General features: G+C 39.4%; 1 protein-coding gene across 1 annotated transcript in view; it reads right to left on the reverse strand.

The window, feature by feature from the left end:
* The window catches only part of WDFY4 (WDFY family member 4), a 4,454,583-nt gene that overhangs the window by 678,933 nt on the left and 3,751,115 nt on the right, over positions 1-24,535 (reverse strand). The window contains exon 51 of the mRNA XM_044055648.1: positions 7,028-7,237. Coding sequence (XP_043911583.1) covers positions 7,028-7,237 — 210 coding nt within the window. The remainder of the gene's footprint in view (positions 1-7,027; positions 7,238-24,535) is intronic.

Raw genomic sequence — 24,535 nt, forward strand, 5'->3', positions numbered from 1 at the left:
GGGAAGAGGGTGAAGAAGTCTGGGCACTTGCTGTTTAGAGGTGTTGCAAAAAGGTCACAGCAAAGCTGACCCCACCTTCTGAAAATTCTTTCCACTACTGTCTGGTTGAGAGACCACTCGTGAGGCATGAGAATGGCTCTGCTCAGTCTGTCCGCTATGACCTTGGACTTCTCGGGAATATGTGTTGCTACCAGAAAATGTTGAGAAGAGATCGCCCATTGCCAAAGTCTGAGTGCTTCTCGACATAGGGGATAGGATCTGGTTCCGCCCTGCTTGTTGATGTACCACACTACAGACATATTGTCTGTTTGAATTGCAATAGACCCAGTGGGTAGAGAGTCCTGAAGGGCCTGCAATGCTAAAAGTACCGCTCTCATTTCCAGGACATTTATGTGCAAGTGGCATTCTAAGGGTTGCCATGTGCCCTGGTCTGCCCTGCCCCCCCCCACCCGATCAGGGAGGCATCCATTGTCACAGTGGCAACAGGAGGAGGAAGGACCACAGGTCTGCCCTGGAGTACCTGAGGGGAGACCGTCCACCAAGAAAGGTGTCTTTTGCATGACTGAGTGATTAGAATGGTGTGTGACATGGGGAGCTGCTGAAAGACCACTGGGAAAATAGCATCCACTGCAGGATCCGCATATGAAAACGCGCTAGGGGGAGTAAAGTGATTGCTGCTGCCATGAGACCAAGTGCTTGTAGTACAAATCTGGCTTGGACTCTGCTCTCCTGTAATAGGATCTGAACATGGTTGCGAATGTCTGAAACTCTTTGTGTGGGTAGTTTTGCTGACAGCTCCACTGTGTTTAAAACGGTGCCTATGAAGGTAATAGACTGACAAGGCGACAATGCAGACTTTTCTAAATTTATAGAGATACCTAGCGCGTTGCACGTTTGTATAGCGTAATCTCTGGATTGGAGTAGTTGATGCCTGGTGGTGGCAGTAAGGAGCTAGTCATCTAAATATGGAAACACCTGGAATCCTTGTCGTCTCAGGTGAGCCGCAACCACTGCCATGCATTTGGTAAACACCCTGGAGGCTGTGGTGAGGCCAAAGGGCAGGGCTCTGAATTGGTAGTGACTGGCTCCCAGCCGGAAGCGGAGAAACCTTCTGGAGTGCCTGTACATCTTGATATCGTAGTACGCATCCTGAAGGTCTATAGAGCACATCCAATTGTCCTGACCCAGAAAGGGTAGAATGGAATGTAGCATGACCATCCAGAACCTCGTTCTTTGAACCGACTTGTTCAGCCTGCTGAGATCTAAAATAGGTCTCCAGTCCCCTGTCTTTTTTGGTACCAAAAAGAACTTGAAGTAGATACCAGATCCTTGTTGGTCTGCTGGGACTGGCTGGATGGCCCTTTTTCTTAGCAGCTTTGAAATTTCTAGTGCTGCTAGATCCCTCAGACCGGGTGGAACGTCTGGAGGGGGCCCTTTTGGCTGTTGTGGGGTGCGAAAAAAGGGAATTCTGTAACCCTTGGATATAATTGACCGTACTCATTTGTCTTGCATGAGGGAATGCCAGGCTTCTGGGTACAGTGATAGTCTTCCCCCGACTGCCTCCGAAGGTGGGCAGTCGGGCAGCTCCTCAGGGGTGCTGGAAGGGTTTGTCAGAGAAAGATTCTCTGCTACCCTGATTCTGCGGAACCCCCCTGCCCCTCGGGCGGCGTCTATTATTGTTCCCTCCTCTGCCTCTGGAGGGAAGCTCACCACGTGCGTCAGGCAGTACTCCCTGAGGTTTGCGGAACCACATTTTCCCACCTTTCTGACCTTTAAGGTATGGTCTAGAAGGGGTAGAAAAACGGACTCCTATGGCAGAGAGAGTCTTGCCTTCCTGTTCGCACCTGGTCAATGTATCCTTCACTTGAGGTCCAAACAAGGCAGAACCATCAAAGGGGGTGTTAGTGAAGGATGCCTTGAAGGGGTCGGCAAAGGTGCAAAGCCGCATCCATGCGCATCTTCTTAGAGCAACGCCCGTGCCTGCAGCCCTACTCACTCCATCGGCGGCATAGGAAATGAGCCGCATGGAGGAGTTTACAATAGAGTTCAGGGTCCCTAGCTGGGAGTTGATCTTTTCCTGAGACCCCGCAGCTGATGGGTCCTGTAAGGTATCACCTAGTTCTTTGAGAAGGTCTCTCTGAAGACGGGTGAAATGGCACAAATAATTCAGCGAACGCATGGCAAAGGACGCTGAAGAAAACATCCGCTTGCCGTGCCTATCCATAGTCCTAGATTCCTTATTAGGAGGATGGACAGGAACTGAAGGGTCAGCCAACTCCTTCTTAGTGGCTGCAACGGGGACGCCCTTAGTGAGAAACTGCTTGTCCGAAGGGGCTGTAATAAATTTTGTGGGCCTCCGGGGAGTTGGTTCCATAGTATCCGGAGCCGTCCACGCCTTCTGAGCCACCACCTCCATGAGTGGGTCGAAAGGCGAGGACACCCAGGAGGTGGAAGGGCGAGAACCGAACGCGTCCAGGTACACCGACTCGTCCTCAGAAGGGTTGAGGGCAGACCAGTTCCCCCTCTGTTTAAGGATCTCTAGGATGTCAGAAAATGAGACATCCTCAGAGGGGGACCTTGGGGACCCTTCCGAATCATCCAAGTCAGTGTCAGATGTCACTGACTCTGGGGAGTCCACATGCTTTCTCTTGCATGTCCTCTTCTGAGGGGGGTCCCCCGCAGGATCAGTGAAGGTCTCAGAAGAGGAGGATATGCCAGATGGGGCGACCTGGAGCGTTGGTTCTCCACACTTGGGTTCGGGAGGGTGGGCAGAGGCTGAAGCAGGCACCATGGAAGGAGGGGCCAATGGGGCCGACCGTGGCGCCGGTATAGGAGCCAGTACACTCCTCATGACCTCAAAAGCGCCCCTATCAGACAGAGAGGAGGGACCCAGCTCCAAAGAGATGAGAGTTCCTCCCGGCACCGAGAGGGACGGCTCCGAGGCCGATGGGGCCAAGCTCACCTGCGCCGACGCTCCGAGAGAGAGAACGGGGTTGGACAAGGGTCCGATGCCACTTGCCCCCTCGGAACCGATGAGGGAGTCCCGGCGCCCGGATCCCTCCAAGGACGTAACCAATGAAGGGATCGGAGCTGAAGAAGGAACCGATAAGGGCGTTCCGATGCCCCCACGGTACCAACCCCGACGGCCTCTAGCTCCGAGCTCGAAGGAATAGTCGGAGGAGGAACTGGAGCAGGCATTGGGGAAGCCGCTGTCTGTTGAGACGGGCTATGCAATAACTGGGCGAGCGCCTGCGACTTCAAAAGCCTACTGACTACTCTCTCGAGGTCGTGGTCCGAAAGCCTGGAAGATCTAGAGGAGTGAGACCTATGGCTCCGCTCTGACAGCAAGGGGGACTTCGGAGCCGACCTGACTGACTCCAATGAAGGAGATCGGGAGCACTTTCGGCTTTGAGTTGGCTCCGACACCATGGTCGGAGCCGACTGAGGTCTTGATGTATCGGTTCCGGCCGGAACCGACGAGGCAGAAGAAGGTCTGCTCGGCTCCAGCTCCGGACATGGAGCCGACGGTTTGGCAGGCTTAGAAGGTTTTCCTGACAGAGGCTTGGTAGGAGAACCTTCGGGCTTCAATAAGCTCCTTAGGATGAGCTTATTTCTGCACTCCTGCAGGACTCTTGGGCTAAAAGCATGACAGATGGAACAAGAGTCCTGCAGGTGGAGAGGGCCCAAACAATACACACAGGAAGTGTGACCGTCTGTCAGAGACATCTTCTGACAGCATGAGTCACACTTCTTGAATCCCGATATCTTGGTATCTTTAGACATGATACCACAGGAACGGGACAAAAAAGTCTAAACGAGTATACAAACACACACACAACACTTGAAAGACACTCTCAAAGTTACTACGATAAAGCAAAAACAAAATTCCATGCACACAACTACTGAAAGGAACCTGTACAAACCTACTATAAAGGGGGGTAAAAGCCTAACCACCTTAAGGGTGGAAAAAGAGTAGGAAAACTATTAATAAAGGGAGGGAAGACTAGTCGGGAGACTACTAACACTACTAGAAAAGATCTAGGGAAAAATATCAATCAAAAACTAATTATAATATAAGAAATTTTAAATACGACCTGGAGCCGGTGAAAACGCAACCGCGTAGCTGAAACGGCAAACGAGATCTGGGTATATGACGCCTAGCATTATGGGACATAGCATAGCCTCGAGCCAGTAAAAATAGCTCTCGAGCTTTAGTATTAGGCCGAGTCGGAGCCGAGGTTCGGCTCCGAACCCCATCCAGCAAGAATGAAGGCAAGATTGACAACTTAACATACATAATTTCTTTCTTATCCTCAATAGTCCACTCTATCGACTTTATGGTTCTTCCTTGGCCTATCAGTTTTTGTAATTTTTGTGACCCATTGTAGGAATGTTTCCATATTTTCAGGATTCTGCACTATCAGTTTGTTCCATTCCTAGCACTAGTGTACCTACCAGGATTGGGCACTTTTTTATCCTGGGTCTTGTGCACCCAACTATCTTTTTTAATGTTTAACCTACTTCTGTCCATGATATATGATATATAAAATACAGTCTATATATCAGTGTCATCTTGGTGAGATTTTGTGAAAAACAGGGTCCACCTTGTGAAGGTACTCACCAAGACCTGAGTATGAATTAAATTTCAGCAATACTGCTCTCTTTTGGTTGCTAACTTATATTCTCTCCATTCAGTCCCCTTCCTATCTTTTTGGGTTGCCAATATCCTGTCAGGTCTTTTGGGAATTGGTTCCACCACATTAGGGTCCTCCCATGCTTGTTGCCATGAGGTCAATATGGGGGTCAATGGGTGGTACTATCAAGGGCAATGCTGGGCTGGAACCAAAGGATTTCAAGAACACAAACTTGTCAGGTGAAGGGTTCTCAGTGGACCATCCCTCTCTCGGTTTCATCAATTCAAGAATGTCACCGAAGGTGATGTCTTCTGAGGGAGATCTAGGGTAGTCTTCTCTTTCACCCAAATTCAAATCTCTGTCTTCAGTGAAAGACTTTGGAGGTGAGCCTATGTGTTTCTGCTTGCACGTCTGTTTCTTATGAACTGGTTCCAGTGGAAGATTAGAAGGTTCAGAATCAGACTAGGAGCTAATGTAGCATGCAGTCTCCTAGTAAGTGTATCTTTCACCTTGGGTCCAAAGGGAAGCAGAAGCAGAATGGAACCAAACTGGATGGAAGTGCCTTTTCCTTTGCCTCACCAGGGCCTTCTCAAAGGCCTCGAATTTCAAAGTCGTAATCAGCTTTGGAGGCTTCTTCCTATCTGAAGACAGAACAGCTACCTCAACACTGAAACTGATGTCAGATCTGAGTTCAGAGGACGCCAAGGTGGAAGGACAGCTCCATCAACTTTGGTGTTGACCCATCCCCTCGAATTCTGGCGCTGAGGCTTCAGCTCTGAGTATCTTCTGTATCAGAATGCACCAAAGTCAAAACAGAAAGGGATGTTGTAGGAGTCAAAGTAGCTTGGACTGTTGGCTCTGACAAAAGCACCCTGGGGCAGTCAGATCCAGGGATGTGGGATCCAAAGGGTGGACCAGGACCAGAGAAATAAGAGAAGGAGTAGCTGGATCAAGACAGAACCAAGAGAACCACAAGCTGGATTTGCATTCTAAGGAACTTCCACATCATCCTATCTACATTTTGTTTGGCTGACTGGGTAGAAGAAGACACTGAAGGTGATCTCCAGTATCACCACTTCTTCAGTATAGGGGAATATAACATTGGGCTCACGGGATCTGGAGAGAAATGGGACCAAGGAGATGGGGGACAGACATGAGAGATTTTCGGATCTGGTTCAACCATCAATGTTGGTTCCAAAGAATGTTTCCTGGGTTTTTCAGAATCTGCTTTGTCTGTGTTTTCCGACTCAGATTTATCATTCTCGTTTTCCTTTTCTTTAGGTTTGTCTTTGGGTCTGCTCTTGTCTTGTTTCCTAGCTGGGGAAGCAGCAGCGGAGGAGGTAGAAACATTAGAAATAGAAGACCATGTCTGTGGAGGGAGGAAGCCCTTGACAATGACATTCTCTGTCTCCTACGCTGACATGCCTTAAACAAAAGGAGGCACAGGATTGGCATTCAGTGTCATGGTGGGCAGCACCCAAACAATACATATACAATTCATGGGGATTTTGAGGAGAAGTTCAAGTTGCTACCAATTCTTATTAAAAAATCATACTCTAAGTTAACTACTAATACTACCATTAGCAACAACACAAAAATGTAAATGCAGTCCTAGCAACTACTGCTACTACTATGTCTACCCTAACTACCTAAACCTTATCTGAAATACTAACCCTAGAAAGTGTACACAATTTTTATGCTTGATCTAAAAACAAAGGGGGTAGAGAGAAGTCTCTCAGCTGGGAGGAGGAGAAAAGGAGTTATAACTCAAAGGATATACGTCTTGTCATAAAGCCCTCATGGAATGCATTTGAAGTCTTCAGACGGCAAATAAAATATGAGGTTCTATGGTGAAGTGGAGGGAATTATGTAGGCGTGGAGTCATAGCCCTGGATCTAAGAAGCTTCAGAATCAGTGCCGAGGTCGGATCTGACTGGATCTGACAATCCATATGTTGAATCAGATGAAAACAGACAACATTGACTTGTATGCCATTTCTCCCTTCATTCCACCTCATCTTATCATAGCCTTGCATTCTGAATGCCAAGTGTTTTCTGGATATGCAGAGTGCCTGTTGAGGCCAGTTCCACTGCCAGAGAGATGAAGTCCTGACTATGATCCATGAAGCCCAACTTTAAATGGCTAGTATTTGCAGTATAAATGTGAGTAAATGCCTTATCTGTGCAGAACAGCTTTTTAAAACTTACATGAACTATTGTAAAATGATTTTTTTTTTTTACATTTGATAGCACTACATTTTCTTAACCTCATATATATAAACACATACATACACACACCCATATGCATAGTTATAAGCAAAACAGAATATCTGGAACTGCCAACTATGTAGTGTGGGTGAGTGAAAAATTATAGTCTGATAATTACATGAATACCTGCTTGGGAATTTGTCCAAAATTACTAACAAATCCCAGAATAGTGTTCCTTATCATTGGGTCATTGTTGCTCAGATCTGCTTGCTCTCTGTAGAAATAGGGATGAAAAACATTGATGGCTTCAACAGCTGCAGTTCCCAGTTGCTTGTAGCCGAAGATAAGATCAATCCAGTGGTGCAGATTGGCACTAACATAGTCGCTTTCCAAAGCCTGGAAAACAAACAGATTTGTTAGAAAGGTGCATAGTACACACACAGTTTAAAATATAACCAAACTTTCATTGTACTGTGAAAGTTGCAATTTTCTTGTCAGTAGGGCAACTGTAGGTTAAAATCATCACTCTGAAGTGTTTCTGGATTATCAGTTGGTTATAACTCTCAATTTCATCACTACATTGTGTAAATCTTTCACTTTCTTCACCCATTTTACTGCATATATACAGGAGAACATCTTCTAAACCCTACTTTATGTATAACTAAATTTAAAGTAAAAAAGCCGCAGGGAAAGTAATAAGGTGTGTAACCTCACACTACTGTTTAATGAGCTGATCAAAGAGTTTTTTTTTTTAAACTATCATCAAACAAATGACCCACAGGAGGAAGACCAGTGAATAGCTGCATATGAGTGAATGTGTTAGGCTATCCCAAAATAAGCTTAAATGCAGTACACCACTTTGAAACTAGGCTGCATACATCTTTAACTGCATAACAAATTTGAACAGCTCCAATTGAAATATGAATTGCCCCCACTGCTATAAAATTTGTACACCAGCAGGTCAGTTCACATTTTAACTGACAACTGCCCCACTGTACTACTACCACATCAGAATCAGAAGAGTTTTTATGGTTCTCATATACTTATTCTAAAATGACTGAACTATTTCTCCCTGTTACTTTCACAGGATCTGTTCAAGTGTGGCAATGCAATTTTAGAAGACTATAATAATATAAGGATAACAATGACAACTGGAAGTAGGGAAGGCCAATATGCATCAGAAGTATATGAAACAGATAAGGGCATATGTAATAAACATCTTGGTTTACCAGACTCAAGAAAGCAAACTTATTACTCATTTTTTGCCACTTTGTGTATTTGGTCCTGCTAATATTTAGGTCTCTCCAGATATAGCCTGGATCCATTTGCTTCACCATGTTTTGCCATTATACCCTAATTTAACACTTGCCACAGGGTATATCACAATCCTTAAGATGGCATAATTTTAAAAAGTACCACATTCAGATTTAAAGAGTGATAGGTAGGTGGTTGCCAATCCATTATATATTATGGAGTGGTGTTTTTGAAAATGATTATTAATATGAGGATATGCAGAGGCTGTATCATGAGTGTGCCCTCTGTATTCCACATCAGATTAATTATATGTTTTTCCCATCAGAATGGGTACTACATCTCCAACCAACCCAGAAGCAACCTTCCAGCAGAAAAAACACTTAATTTACCAGTGGAGAGAAGAACATGCCATCAGTTATCAGATCATCTCATGCTGAATGGCCTCCTAAACAGCTATGGCTTGCCAGTGATACAAACAGCTCTCTTATTTCTCCGCAATTTGTCAAGCAATTATATTTTTTGACAGGCCTGCGTGCTGCACTAGATCCAGTTAATTCTGCAGATGAAATGATCCACTCATGTATTTACTAGTAATCCTCCAATTACAATGAAAAAATTTAAAAAGAAGTAAGTAAACAGGAATATAAGCAAAATTACTAATTCTTATTTATTTCTTTAATTCATGTTAGTGCTTTCAACTGTTATTTCAAACTTTTCAGGTCATTAAAACAACCTGTTTTCAGTGTCAATGGCTCAACATGTAACACTTCACCTTTTATGCTAGAGGATCAGAAGACTGTGGGTTCTAGTCCCACTGTAAGTGATTAGACTAGTTTATAACTGTTGACACTGCAGTGCAGCATTAGGAGCTACTGTTTCAGATTAGATTTTAAACCAAGGTGTGACATTCCTCCTTTGGGCTAGTAATCAAGGAGCCTCAATCCTCACCACTGACATTGGCGGGGAATGTTCACTTACAACAAAAATAGATACACACAGTATTTTCGGATGCAGGTCTCTGCACCAAGCACAATTTCCTTAAAGAGCATACAGGGAGCACACTCCAGTCCTGGGGCTGGACTTCCTCTCCAGCCCCCAAATAAGACTCTCTCTCTCTCTCTGCAGAAATCAGTGTTCTGTGTCCCTGTTCCAAGCAGCTGAAACACATACTCTTTGAGATTTGATTTTCACACACACACATACAAACACCTGGGAAAGGCTGGCACAAATTTATCTGCTATGCCACCTCCACCCAGACTATTAGGTAGATTCACTACCATCATCCAGCTACTTTAAGGCTCTTACCATTTTATCCAATTACTCTTAGTAAAATTAATACTTATACAAATGGTAGTGTTTCCAAGCCAAGCAGCAAAACTTTCAGGAGCATGAAGCCACAGTGCCACCAAATAAATACTCTCAAAGGTTAAAATATTTTCTAAAAGACCAGCCACAGTGAAAGGTATAAATATATTTAATAATAAATAATAAAATAGAAAAAAAGAAAATACTGAATATCTATTTACAAACACAGAAGATGGTGCAGAGTCCTGTAGGAGTCCTGGTTGAAGGCTAGTACAGGGTAGCTGTCCCGGTGGAGTAGGCATGATAGGATCAGTGTTCTGAGTCAGTGGAGGAAGAGAAGGATCCAAAAAGGGCAAGGATGTTCTTTCTCTGGGTAAAGATAAAGAGCTCTCCACAATCTCAAAGGCAGAAGATCCAGCAGAAACAGCTGGTCACATAGGCACCAAAGCCATTGGTACTAACCTCTATAACTCCATGGAACCCCTGCCTACAGGGGGAAGTTAGGGCTGAGCTATCCAACCCTGAGATGCCAAGGGGCAAGGATGGCTATAACAACCTCAAAGTTGATCTTAACAACCTGGAGCCAGCACTTCTGTTCCAGGAGTCTTCCTGCTCCAAGGAGTTCAGAGCCAGTCGACAAAGAGCAATGGTCGGCGTCAAAGAACAAGCGATTTTCAGATCTGACAATGACATCTTTGAAGATCTTGGATCTAAGGGCTCTAAAACCACTGGTTAGATTGGAGAAGAAGTGATGTGATGTTGAGACAAAGGCAGGCTTGGAGGTCCGATGGGAAATGGAGGCAGAATGACCCCTATCTAAATCTGAACCAAGAGAAACTTCCTCATCATCCTAGTCACCTGTGCCTCAGACAAGCTCCTAGATGACCTAAGGGATGAAGTAGTAGATGGTGGTCTGGAAGATTTTCTAGATGTGTTCTTTAAGAAGGGCAAATGAAGCTGAGAAGATATTCAGTCCACGGTGAAAAGAGGAGATCAGATCTGAGGAAACTTGTATGTAAATGTAGGATTAGAGGGAGGTGTCGGATCCAATGTCTTGGAAACTTTAGCCGGTGGCTCAGAAGTCACAGCTGAGTGGGACAGTGATCAGCGGTCTGTTTTCTGTAGTCCTTTTCTTTAGGAGCCAAGTCAGACTTTCCTTTACCTGTTTTACTAGAGGAGGTTTGAGCCCTAGCTGAGGCAGAAACAACAGAATAAAGCAAACTTTTTAAAATGAGGTTATTCTTTCTTTCACTTAAAAGCATGGGAAATGAACCCTGAACAAATTGAAGAGTCCACATCTAGTTGGGCAGCATCCAAACAATGCATGCACTCCTTGTGGCCATCTGACTTGGGGATCTTATGCACACGGGAGATGCACGTTTTAAATCCTGTAGGCTTGTCAGCCATGACAAGAAAGCTAACCTACTCCTAAAACAAAAAATAGTGAAAATGGAAACTTTTTTTTTTAAAGAAAGAAACGTACCAACAATAGTACTCAAAAGACACCCGAACTTAGATAAACAGAAAGGACAAGATAACAACGATGGTATGAAAGAGAGTACCCTGACACACGTAGAAAAGCCTGACAAAAAGGGCATTAAAGGAAAATAAAGGATAGAAAGAGAAAGAAATTATATCTAACCATAAAGGAAGCAGGAGAGATGCAAGCTAAATACAGAAAAGCTTATATCCTTTTTTTGTGACGTTGTCTATTACCCTACATATGCTTGAGAGCAGAAATCCACATCTGAACAATGTAGCAGCAAATGAGATCTGAGGTACACCAGGAGTGTGGAGCATTATGGGCAAAGAGAGGAGACTGAGAGCTGGATCTGTCTGGTAAAAGCATCCGAGTCAGACACGATGTTAGCTCTCAAACCCCATCAGTTGAGGAATGAATGAAAAATGACATCTGATAAATTATTACCACTCCCCACAGGGAATCCTGACATACTACTATTTGGCACACCACTTCTTCATAATTTAATGGATTTAATCAATTTTGCTGGTAAATTTTCCCATGGATTTACATAATAATATTGTTTCATCACATTATTATACCACATCTTTCTGTCTTTTTCTGTATCATCAATCTTAATTTTCTGCATTAGGATTTTTCTTAATAATTTTTAACTTCTTCATTCAAATACTCTTTTCTTCCTTCTTATTCTGGTCATCTCCCAGAATTTTATTTAAACATTCTCACTACTAAAGTATCATTTTATACCCTTTTAAAGAAGTAGAATAAACAAGTGGATTTAGTAACCCCAACCCCCCCTTCTTCTTCATTCATATGTAACACACCTCCTTTCATTGGGTTTATTCTTAACTCCATACAAAAGAAAACACAGTCACACCATTTGCATAATTTTCTTTTCATATTTACTGGGATCATACAGACATTTGACATATATGCTAATTTTCCCATTAATACCAAATTTACCAAATAAACCTTTTTCATGAATGCTAACTTATACTTTCTCCACAGAAGACTTATTTCTTTCATTTATTTATTTTTATTATTTATTTATTTAATATTTGCTTACTGGGGAAATCCAACTTGGAACAAAGCCAAGTTTCAGCGGAGACCTGAGGAGAAACGCTCCAGACGCCTATCTTTATACTGTGGGAGGAAACCCACACAAATGCAGGGAGGACATGCAGACTCCACACAGAAGGCATCCCAGCTGAGACTCGAACAGGATAACCTCTTACTGTGAGGAGATAATGTAACCATTGCACCACTGTGCTGTATTTCTTTTATCAACCCCCCCATTGCGTCATAACTACATAATTTTCCCAAATTTTATTCCTAGTAAAGATACTTAATTCAATGAAAAGTACACCCCCACAATTTTCACCATATCATCCAAACCCTTACTTTTATCATTATTCAACGGCATTCACATTTCCCTTAAACATCCATTCAGATAAACCAATACTTCCCTCATCCATATTTTGTTCTTAGCAAGTACAACTATTTCATGTGTGTGTCTAAACTACCAAAATCACCACATCTTTCTTCATCACATATCTAGCATCTTTCATTTTATAAGCAACTTCTCTCACTTTATCATTCATTACCAATGCAAACAAGGTTCCACAAATGGAACTACCTTGCCTTATACCACACTTTATGCCTATTTCTTTACTCAGCCAATCATTCACTAACACACTCACTCTATTATTCTGATATGCTGACATACACATTCTCCTAATTATTTTCAACTCTTCTATACTTCTCCATAACATCCCACAAAGCATCATGATCTACTGATTCAGATGCCTTCCTAATATCACCTACCATAAGTTTCATATACTCCCTTTACTTAGAAAATCATCCACAATTTCTCTCCCGACCAATAATGATTCTTGACATCCCTTCCTGTTTATACTTATATATACAGTAGACTCCGTCTTATCCATTTTCACTAGGACCGGACCCTAGGCTTAATAAATGAATGGCAGGTTAATCAGAAAAAGCATGCAAAATAGCATTTATAGGTTATAAATTAACTAGAATAATACGATTTGTGTTAGTATGCATTTTTCTAATGAATATGAATTATAAAACTCAAATGTCTGTCATTATTTATCCTTTAGGAGGAGGAAGTGTTGTTCTTCTCTGTTATCTTTTGCTAGGGCTAAAGCAGAAATTTGATGGCCGGTTAAAGACGAGGCTGGATAAGAGGGAGTCTATTGTACCTTCTTCCATAATATCCCTCGTCCATCCTTCCCATCTGCTCTATATCATTCCCATAAAAATGTTATAATCTGTGTTTAGTGTGATAGGTCTCCAATTTTTTATTTAATTCTTCTCATCCTTCTCCCATATAAATTTAATATCCCACTGCATAACTCTTCATAAACAAACTCTTCCTTCAACCATTCATTCAGTACATTTACAAAATACTTCCTCTGCCAGTCCATTAATTTCTTGTACACTCCACTCACTATGCCACCTGGGCCTGACACCAAATCAACGTTTACTTTCCTAAGTACTTCATCCAATTCACTAATAGCAATTTATTTTTTAAATTCTTCCTTAACTCATTCTGGATTTTTTTTTACTTTCCATTATTTCTTATTTTCCATATGCTATACTAGAATACTCATAATTTGTTCTTCTGTTCTTTTAACCTGCCCTTGTGGGCCATTTTAAGCCTACCCAATTACCACATGTGAGAATCAAGCCCTGCACCTTGTGTCTGTAAGGTAAACACCTTAACCATTACACCAACCTCCTACCCTAGTCTATCATGTTCATATTTATATCCTCTACACTTTTAAAATCTTTCAACATCTTATTTTCACACAATTTCTCCCACAATTCTCTCACTCTTACACAATTCAAAAAACATGTTCTGTTGTTTCATATTCCCCACATTAATTACACACCCTCTCTTAAATTCTTTTGCAAGGCACAGTTGCTTTACAAGGTAATTTACTTATTGTCAGCTTCCACATAAAATTCTTATATTCATAAATTTTTTTACACCAAGCAAGTCCTATTTTAATTGCATTCCTTGTTTCAATTTCAAAATGCTTCCATGGGTAAAGTTAATATTAATTCATTATATTTAAATACCTTTTATTTCTGTTTTTTCCTACATTTTTTATATTCAATTTCCACAATAAGATTTTATTCTGATACTCTTTTTTTGTCTTCATTTATATTCATTTTCTATCTTTTTCCAGATCTTATTCGCTCCCAAAAATCTTTGTATTTAATGTTTATCATAACATGTACTAAATTCAAATTTTCTTCTTTTAATCCTATCATCACCTTATAAAGGTTCAAGGAAGTTGCAAGAACAACAGGGTTAATTAACCCTAACCTTCCTTCCTCTTACTTAACATACATAATCCCTCATCTAACTGGATTCAGTTTTAATCCCCATATAAATGAGAATACAATCAACAATAACTTTTTCATACTTAGATAGAATCATATATAAATATATATATATATATATATATATATATATATATATATATATATATATATATATATACACTTGCTAAATAGGCCATTCTACCCAAAAGAATAGAGTTTATTACATATGCTTTTTTTTTCTAATATGACAGTTTATATGATTTCCAAAACATACGTCTCTCTTAATTTCTGTATAACTTTCACCCACTGTTTTTCTCTCTCTATATTTGTTCCAAATATTGTTCCCAAAATATCTAAACTCTCATCATTAAATTGAATACCTCTGAAATTACCCATAAACCCCATTCCTTTACTTTTATATTTACTGATACATAAACCAGAAACCATGGCATAGAAGTAGAATCTATGAGCTCCTGAATGTAAGAAATGCTGCCTTCAAAGTGGGAAACAAGGATGAACTAAGGCATGCCAGGATGAACCTAAAAGAGACAAAAAGGGCATATGGTCAGAAACTCCAAAATCACTTCCCTGATAAAAAGGACGCAAGGCAATTGTGGCAGGGAATTCCAGCCATAATGGATTCCAAGCCCACATCTTGTCAGTGTGAAGACAATACTGATTTCCTGAACAAGCTCAACATTTATTTCAGCAGGTTTGAAGGAAGAAATAGCATGAAACCAATAAAAGATTCAGCAAGCCAGAATGAAGAAGTGCTCAGTCTAAATCCAAATTAAGTTCATAGTACCCTGAGGAGAATAAATCCAAGAAAAACAGTTGGTCCTGATAACATTCTGGGAAGGGTCCTAAGAGACTGTGTTGGACAATTGACAAATGTACTCACAGGCATATCCAATACCTTGTTGAAACAGGCCATTCTTTCCAGGTACTTCAAGAACACCACCATAACACCTCTGCCTAAAAAGTCTCCACCAAAGGACCTCAATGACTACCGCCCTGTGGCTCTCACCTCCATAGTAATGAAGTGCCTAGAAAGGCTGGTCAAGGATCACTTAACATCCAGACTTCCGGCATCCTTGGACCCACTCCAATTTGCGTACAAACCAAATCGATCCATGGTAGATACTATTTCACTGGCACTCCATCTATTATTGGAACATCTAAAAAACAACAACAGCTATGTGTGCATGTTATTCATTGATTTACGTTTGGCATTCAACACAGTCTATTCTGCAACTGATAGAGAAGCTAACTCAACTAGGTCTCAGCAGTCCAATGTGCAACTGGATTCGGACTTCCTTACTGAAAGGCCACAAACAGTATGTGCAGGAAAGAACACATCAAACAGTATCACCTTGAGCACTGGTGTACCCCAAGGCTGTGTTCTGAGCCCTCTGCTATTCACTCTGCTAATGCACAACTGCACTGCCAAGTACAGCTCTAATCATATAATCAAGTTTGCATATGATAACCACAGTTGTGGGCCTCATCAGCAATGAGGAGGAAACAGCCTATAGAGAGGAGGTGAGACAACTGATAACTTGGTGTGTTAACAGCGATATGGCACTCAATGTGAATAGCAGGCAGTCGTAGATTTCAGAAGAAACCATAATAAAAATTCCTCCCTCATAGTCAATGGGGAAACAGTTGAGATGGTAAAGAGCACCAAGTTTCTTCGGGTGCACATCTCGGTAGGCTTATCTTGCTCTGTGAACACAAATGCCATTGTCAAGAAAGCAAAGCAATGCCTACACTTTCTGCGAAGGCTGAGAAGAGTAAATCTACTAGCCCCTGTCCTAACAACCTTCTACAGATGCACAATTGAGAGCATCTTGACAAACAGTTTGTTATGGCAATTGCTCAATCACAGACCACAAGTCCCTCCACAGAGTGGTAAAAGCAGCATAAAAGACTACCAGGACCACTCTACCATCTATTCCAGACTTGCACCTGTCTTGTTGTCTCAACAGAGCCAGGAAAATAGTCATGGACTGCACTCACCTTACATATGGACTGTTCCTGCACCTAACACCTTGGAAGTGTTATCATAGCATATGCTGCAAAATGGCCAGATTTAGCAGAAGCTTCTATCCCCTGGCTATCAGGCTACTGAACTCCAATAGCAACCTACATCTTGCTTGACATCAGGGACAGTAGGTAATATGACAAGTGAGAAGCATATTTGCGTGCAATAACCTTAAAAGGTCTTACATACACTGTGCAATTAATCTAAGAGTATAATCTAATTTCTGTGCAATATCCGCTGATGCTTAAACAGCATCCTGTGCAATAAGTAACAGCTGTGAAATTTTTGTGCAATAAATACTGTGTTTTCTTAGACTAGTGCCAACATAATCCTGTACAATAAGTAGCAGCTGTGGAATTCTGTGCAATAAATACTGTCTCTCTTTAGCTTACTAAATGTATGCTACATGTAAAACAGTAAATACTCTGTAGTAGGAGTGTCGAAATGTAGTAATGTGAATTGTTGTCTATGTTACATGTTTGCACATACAGCCTGAAGTAAACTAATTTTTTTCAGTTGCACTTGTTGTGGAGTCTGAATGGCAATAAAGTTTACTTTGACTTTGAAACCAAGCATGTTTAAATGCCTAATTAATTTTCTAAATCCTTGTTCCATCCACTCCTTATTCTTACTAACTACAACTATATCATCTGTGTAAGAAAGAATGATTGGACTATATATTCCTTCTATTATTTTCATACCTTGCCGTTTTCAACTCTCTAGTCATCTTATTAACAATCACATTCATAACTAATGAAAATAAACTGCTGCTTGCCTGCCTTATCCCACATTTTATTTTTATTTCATCACTTAACCGTGCATTTAATATTACTTTCACATTATTATTCTCACACACTGACAAAATTACTTTTATTATTTTATCATTTATATTATAATCTTTTAATATATTTCTTAAACCATCATACTGTATTCTGTCCCTTTACTCACGTCTCCTACTATAACTTTAGTTTCCACCTTTTATTTATGATATCATCTATTACTTCTCTCAATATCCATAATAAATCTTGACTTCCTTTTTCCTTTCTTCCCAAACATTGTATAATCAAGCAATTTATCTACAACATTCTCTAGTATTTTCCCTATTACTCTCATAAATATCTTAAGATCTGTATTATTCAGTACTATCTACTGCCAATAATTAGCAGATCGGAGTTCCGCTGTGGCGACCCCTAACCAGGAAAAGCCGAAAGAAAAAGAACATTGGTCTGCAATTTCTTAAATCCTCTTTTTCTCTCTTTTTCCATATAAATTTCATAACCCCAGTACATATTTCTTTTTCTACTATTCCTTTTTCTAACCATTAATTCAATACTTCCGCAAAATATACTTTTTGCCATTCTTTCATAGTATAATACATCATCATCATCAGCCCCCTTTTTCCCACTGTTGTACATGGGGTCGGGGTATCTTGTTAACTGTCACCAACTCTCTCGATTCGGTGTTACACTCCTGCCTTCTTCAACACTCATTCCTGACTGTCACAGATATTCTTTCACACAATCCATCCACCTCTTTGTTGGATGTCCTCACTTCCTCTTACCTTCTTCCCGTCTGTCCCAAATCTTCCTCAATAGATTGTCTTCTGCTTTTCTACACATGCACCCAAACCACCGTAATCTGTTCTCTTTGATCTTTTCTGCAATTGGAGCTACTTTGGCTTCTACTCTTATGTCCTCAATTCTTCGTCTGTCCCACAGTGTGCATCCTATCGCATTTCTCAGGCACTTCATTTCCATCACCTCTAGCTTCGTCAACTGGTCTGCCTTTACTGCACAGGTTTCTGTACCATATAGTAGTACTGGTCGCACCACTGTCTTGTACACATTACTTTTTAGCTTCTTTGGCATTTTTCTGTCATAGACTACCCCTGATACTCTATGCCAGTTGGCTGCAGCTCCTCTGATTCTAGCTTTGACCTCTTCATTCAGACTACCCTTCTCCTCAGCTACTCCTCCCAGATACTTGAAGGTGATACTTGAAGGTGTTTACCTGTTCCACTATCTTCCCCCTTCTATCTCTGTTCTCAGCTTCTTCTGATTTCCCCAATTTGCTGCCATTACCACCATCTTATCTGTGCTTAGTTTCATCCCATGTGCCTTCAGATTTGCATTCCATTCTCCTATCCTTTGCTGAAGTTCTAACTCAGAGTCTGCCTGTACTGCCACATCATCTGCATACAGCAACTTTGTTGATCTGTCCCCTCCAACCTGTTTGTTAATGCAGTCCATCACCAGTATGAACAGCAGTGGGCTCAGAGCCAAACCTTGATGTACACCCACACATATAATACATATAATACTCAATTCCATCCATCCCTGTGGCATTTTTTCCATATTTAATTCTTTTAGAATTTCATGTAGTCTACATTTATATTTTTCTCCATATTCTTATTATCTTCTTTACTCAATTTTTTAACTTCCCATATCTGCCTCTCTTCTATCTCCTTCTTTTTAAATGTATTTTCTATATACTTCTTTATTATTTCAAATATTTTTTCCTGTGTATTCACACATTCCCCTTCATTATTCCTCAATTTTCTTATTACTCTCTCATTTTCTTTCGCTATCTTGTTTACATATGGAGCCACCTCTTTTTCCCTTGTAATAATACCTTTGCTTATATAGCATTTTCTTAATCTTCTCCTGATTCACTGTATATATCTTTTTCTCCTTTTCATAAAATATTGTATTATTCAACACCTCTTTAAATACTTCCTGACTTAATTTCCTATATTTCTGTTTTTCTTTCCTTCTCCTCACCGCATTACATTCCAAAATACTTTTTTATATTTTTCATTAAAACTTATCCACCAATTTGTCCAATCTTCATAGAAAATTCTCATTTCTATGTGATCTTTCCATAACTTATCAATCTCCCTTCTGTTTTCCTCATTTAAAGCTTTTTCATTCAAATATTTTAATGCTTTAAACTAATCTTATGTATTCTTCCTATTCCTTCACTTCTACCCATATAGCTAAATGATCCCAGAAGCCTGTTTCCTTTATTCCTTCCATTCCAATTTTCAAACTATCGGATATATTATAGCAATAACCCACGCCTGGGTGTGGGTAATGCTGGATTTACCCATGGTTGGTGTGGTTTGGTCACGAGGGCAAAGCCCAAGTAGCCAAACAAATACAACCATGGGTAAATCCAGCATTACCCACACCCAGAAGTGGGTTATTGCTATTATACAATGACATTATTTAAGAAAAAAAAATTACTTTTCTTAAATAATGGCATTGTATAATGCTTCCTTGCTGCCCTTCCGCAGCTGTCTGGTATTCTGTGGCAGTTCTGATGTACAGCGCATGCATATGCTTACGCAGTACATCAGAGCTGTGGGCGGAAGCAACGGAGAAAGCAAGATCTCCATTGCTTTTTACAAACTGTCTCGCTATGTTAAAGGAGTTTAACATAGCGATAGAGAGACAGCTTTAAAAAAAGCAACAGAGAATCTCAGTTGTTTTTTTTAAAGCTGTCTCGCTATGTTAAACCCATTTAACATAGCGAGACACCTATAGATAGGAAGATCTCTGTTACTTTTTTTAAAGCTGTCTCGCTACGTTAAACTCGTTTAACGTAGCGAGACAGTGTGTAAAAGGCAACAGAGATCTTGCGTTCTCCGTTGCTGTAAAAAAAAAAAAAAAAGAGTTCTACTAATGGAAAAAGTCCAGGCGACTGGACCTTTTTCCATTACTATAACTCTGATTTACAATGTGCACGCTGACCAATCAGCGTGGACGTTTTGGAATATTAATGGGAGGGTCGTTATATAATATAAAATAATCAATTTCTAAGTCCAATGTTTGTTATCCCATAAATATAACATTCCACTTTTCATTATTTCATATACTTTCCTAACATCATTTCCCTCTTTCTGTTTCTTAAATCACAATTAAAGTCTCCCACTAGTATTATTTCCATGTTCACTCCTAGACAGTTTAAATTGTTTTTAAACAGCTGACTATGCTCATGCACTACAACAGGCTGAACACTATGATATGACCCCCACACCTCTCCCTACTTCCACCTTCCTTCTGACTAATTTTACTATTCTCTACTACTATTTCTCCCAACGTACTAAAATACAATGCAAAGACAATTCCAAGATAAGTCGAAGACATGACATGGTTAGAAGTATTCTCTCTGAACAATTTTATCATACTGCTATAGACAATCTTACTAGAATCTGTACCTCATAAACATGGGTGTTATGTATGTACTTGGTATTTTTTATCTGAACATTTCTGGTATGAATTTTTTTATTTTTGTACTGTTTGTAATATGTGTTATATAATGTCACTTTTTAAATTGTATCACTATTATGATGTTGTGGAGCTTTTCTCCCCGGGCCCCCGGTGAAAATGGACTCTTTCCCGGTAAGCAAATGTAAAATAAAATAAATAAACACTGCCTCTCTTTCTTTCTTAGTAACATATGCATACATTGCAATAATTCAGTACATGCCATTTCCCACCTTATCACTGTTGTTCTACATAATTCAACTATTGCATAATCTAGAACTTTTAGTGTTTCATTACTTAACACACCAGTCCCTAAGTAAATATCTTTTCCCATACTCCAAATGATGTTTCCACCACATAACTCTTCCTTTTATAGCCTTTCTTCTTCTGTTAATATTCTCATATCTTCTAATACAATTACATGCATATCAAGTAACACACACCATTCTAAAACAACTTTCGTTTAATATTCTTTATACTATTAACATTTGTTGACGTAATTTTCACCTTACTGTAAGTTTACAGTATCCTTCCACGTTCTACCTTTACTTTTTTCCTTTCACAATTACTTTTAAACTTCCTTTTTCTTTCACCCTTTTCCCTATTGAATTATTTTTCCTCTTTCCTCTCACCAATTTCCAGTTCACATACTCATCTTCACTTGTCTCCTGTAACAATTTCTCTCTTTCATTATTTTCATTTTTTCCTTTACTGTTCTCTTGTATAGCAACCTGTTCTTCATGTTTATGTTATACACTCTCTTCTATATTATACACACATTCCTGTATCTGTTCTTGTTCTTTAACTTCTATGGGTTTTTCACAATCTACCCAAACATGTCCTGTTTACCCACATTTTTTACACATTGTATCACATTTCTAAGCTTCATTCCCTATTTTTCCACAATAAAACATTTTCTTTCATCACAGTTACTTATTAAATGATCATCTTTTCCACAAAAAAATAAAACATTTTCGGTTGTCCCCTATATCTAACAAAACCTCTGTTACTTTCTACATGTAGTACACTTGGAATATGCATAATTTTTTGATCTTCTACTTTCAAAATCCCATTCCCAGTCCAAAACATCTGTCATCACATATATTTCTAGTGTCCATAACTTCCTTACATACAGTCTTTAAATAATGCTTCTTTATCAACTTTATTTCAAAATTGTTCAAATATCTTTTTTTGGCTTTCTATTAAATGTTTGTACTACATATTTCCAACGATTACAGTCTTTTTTTTAATCTCAAATTTCTCTAACATTTTTTTCCATATACTGTCCTGTCTCAAATAAAATGTCACAACATGTCTCTTTATTAAGCAGTACATAGGCTCTTATCCCTTTGGTGAAGTACCCAAAGCTGCAATTTTTGTGTCCCATACCTTATACCGTTCAAGTTCTTTCTCTTCTTTGCTGCAAAGCCTTACCACATATTTCTTTCTTGCCATCTCTCTTCCTCCTTCCACTCGCCTCTTTCCTTGTTTTCCCATTTGTGCATACAATCTTTTCTTTTCTATGATTCCTCTCTCCTCTTCCTCTTGTATTTTAAACATAATTTCACCTCATGATGCTGCCACCTCCCTTTCAGGTTCACTCTGGCTCAACATTTCTTTCAAGTAGACATCCTGCAACCCTCCCAATTGGAGGATTGTAATTATACATTCCAATTTAGATCCACTGCCTCCTTTGGACAAACTCTTTTGAAATACCTATTCTGAGTCCTGCCAAGGTTTGACTACCTTCACTTCATTATTTTCCTTTGTTTCACCCTTCTCTTCTACTCTTGCCAACATCTCTAAATCTCAAACCAAATTTTCCTGTAGTAGCGAATTACTTTAAAACTGCAATACCTTCTATGAATCCTCTCTCTTTTCTTGATGATCACTCACTTCTTCTTGGCTGCATATCATTGCCATATTCCTTCCTGCTTCTCTAAGCCTACAATGGAAGCAGGAAGTGTACACAAAGCGTCCCATAAACTATGAGTAGGGGTACTTTATTAAAATTCAAAAATAAAGTATATATACATATTCTATAGACAAGTTTCACAGCATATTTACAATATTTGCAATTGCAAATAAATAATACACATATTTTTCAAGCTTTTCATACTTTCAATCCCCCCACTCCTTTTTCCACAACCAAAATCTTATTTTTTTCAAAATTTCTGACAATATCCATTTCCCATTATATTTTGTCTCATTAATTATTTCATTCTGTATAATCCATATTATACAAAACAACTTTTCATCCAATCTAGGTGATTCTGTTTCACATTTTCATAATATCCATACATACTCATATACTCAATATTTTTCAATTCTTTTAAATATCTTTTATCATGTATTTCTTTCCACAAATGATATATCCTTTTACATCTCATGAAAACATGTTCAGTTGTCTCTAACTCTCCACAATATATGCAAATTCTGTCTTTTATTGTTTTATATGGCATGTCTGCTTTAACTAGGAGCTTATCTATTGACAATCTCCATAAAAATTCTGTACATTCCACATATTTTTTTTTTACATGTTTTGATTCTTACTTTTACTTTTTTATCACCTGTATGCTCCCAGGGTAATCATAATACATTTTTTCATTATATGTTCATACAATGTTTTTCTATTATTTTCTATATTTCCCAAATCAATCTTCCATAATACTATTTTTTCTTGATATAGCTTCATCTGTGTACAAATGCTTTAAATTATTTTTAAACAATTAAGCTTTCCCAAACTGATTTATATTTCTTTCCTACAATCCTTATTAACAAATATCCTTTGTCTTGGATTCTAATCAATACTTTATATACGTTTAATGAGAATAGATATACAACTGAATGTACTAAACTCAATCCTCCTTCCTTGTTGTTGACATAAAGAATACCTCTTTTAACAGGATTCAGCCTAGATTCCCATATAAATATAAAAATCACGTCCATTTATTCTTTTTCACATACTAATATAATGATGAATACACTTGACAAATGTGCTATTTTACTTAATATTACAGAATTGATTAAATATACTTTCTTTTCTAATTTCTCCAAATATTTTTGTGTTTTTAATACCATGATGGGAATGGACTCCATTCCTAAGTCAATGTATGATAAAAGTTCATGAAATTTGTATTGTTTCAATCTTTGATGTTAGCCAGAAGTGCTATATGCAGCACCCACAATGTGCCCAGTAATGACTATTTCTGCAATTCGTATGGAGTTACATGTATTGGTAACATATCTAAATATGCTTGTAGATTCTTTTTTATAAGACCCGTTGCTCCTACTACTACTACTGGAACTCTCTGGGTATCTTTCTTCCACATTGCTCTTGTTTCTGCCTGCAGATCCTGATATTTTATGACTTTGTGCATCTTTGTACGCAAGACACTGCAGTCACTGGGTGTGACAATTTCAATGATCAATGCTACTTTTGTCTTTGTTTCATGGACCATTGTATCCAGTTTTCTAGCATCTATCTTTTTATCTGCTGGTAATGGGTGATCCCATGTGATGTACACCATCATTTTTGATGATGCTTTGTGGCTCAGGTTTCCAGTGTTTTTCAGACACTTCAGTACCATAATGCTAGCACAGTCCCCAGTGTAACAGTCTTGCCACATTATTACGCCTTTCAGTATACAGTCCTTCTGCCTTTAGTATGTCACAACCAGCAATGAGGTATGCAACTGTTTTCAATTCAATATTAACCTTTCATCTCTTGGTTTGAATTCACCTCTCCTTAACCATTCCTGCGTTTAATCCATATCAACATGAGGTTCTTCCAGAGGTTTTCTATACTTGCAACAACATTTATGCATTTTCCACATTTCTTGCCTTTTCATGTGATCCTTCACCTTATATTCTTTTGTTTTTTGGCACATTCAGTTGCTACCTGTTTTTTTATCTACTTTTGGTTTGACTTCCATTCCTGTTTGATGCCAGTATGCTTCTGCTAGACCAAGCAGGGAAGTCATCCA

This window comes from Protopterus annectens, chromosome 14.part0, assembly GCF_019279795.1.
Source record: "Protopterus annectens isolate FY-2018-M chromosome 14.part0, PAN1.0, whole genome shotgun sequence".
NCBI classification, from domain to species: Eukaryota; Metazoa; Chordata; order Ceratodontiformes; family Protopteridae; genus Protopterus; species Protopterus annectens.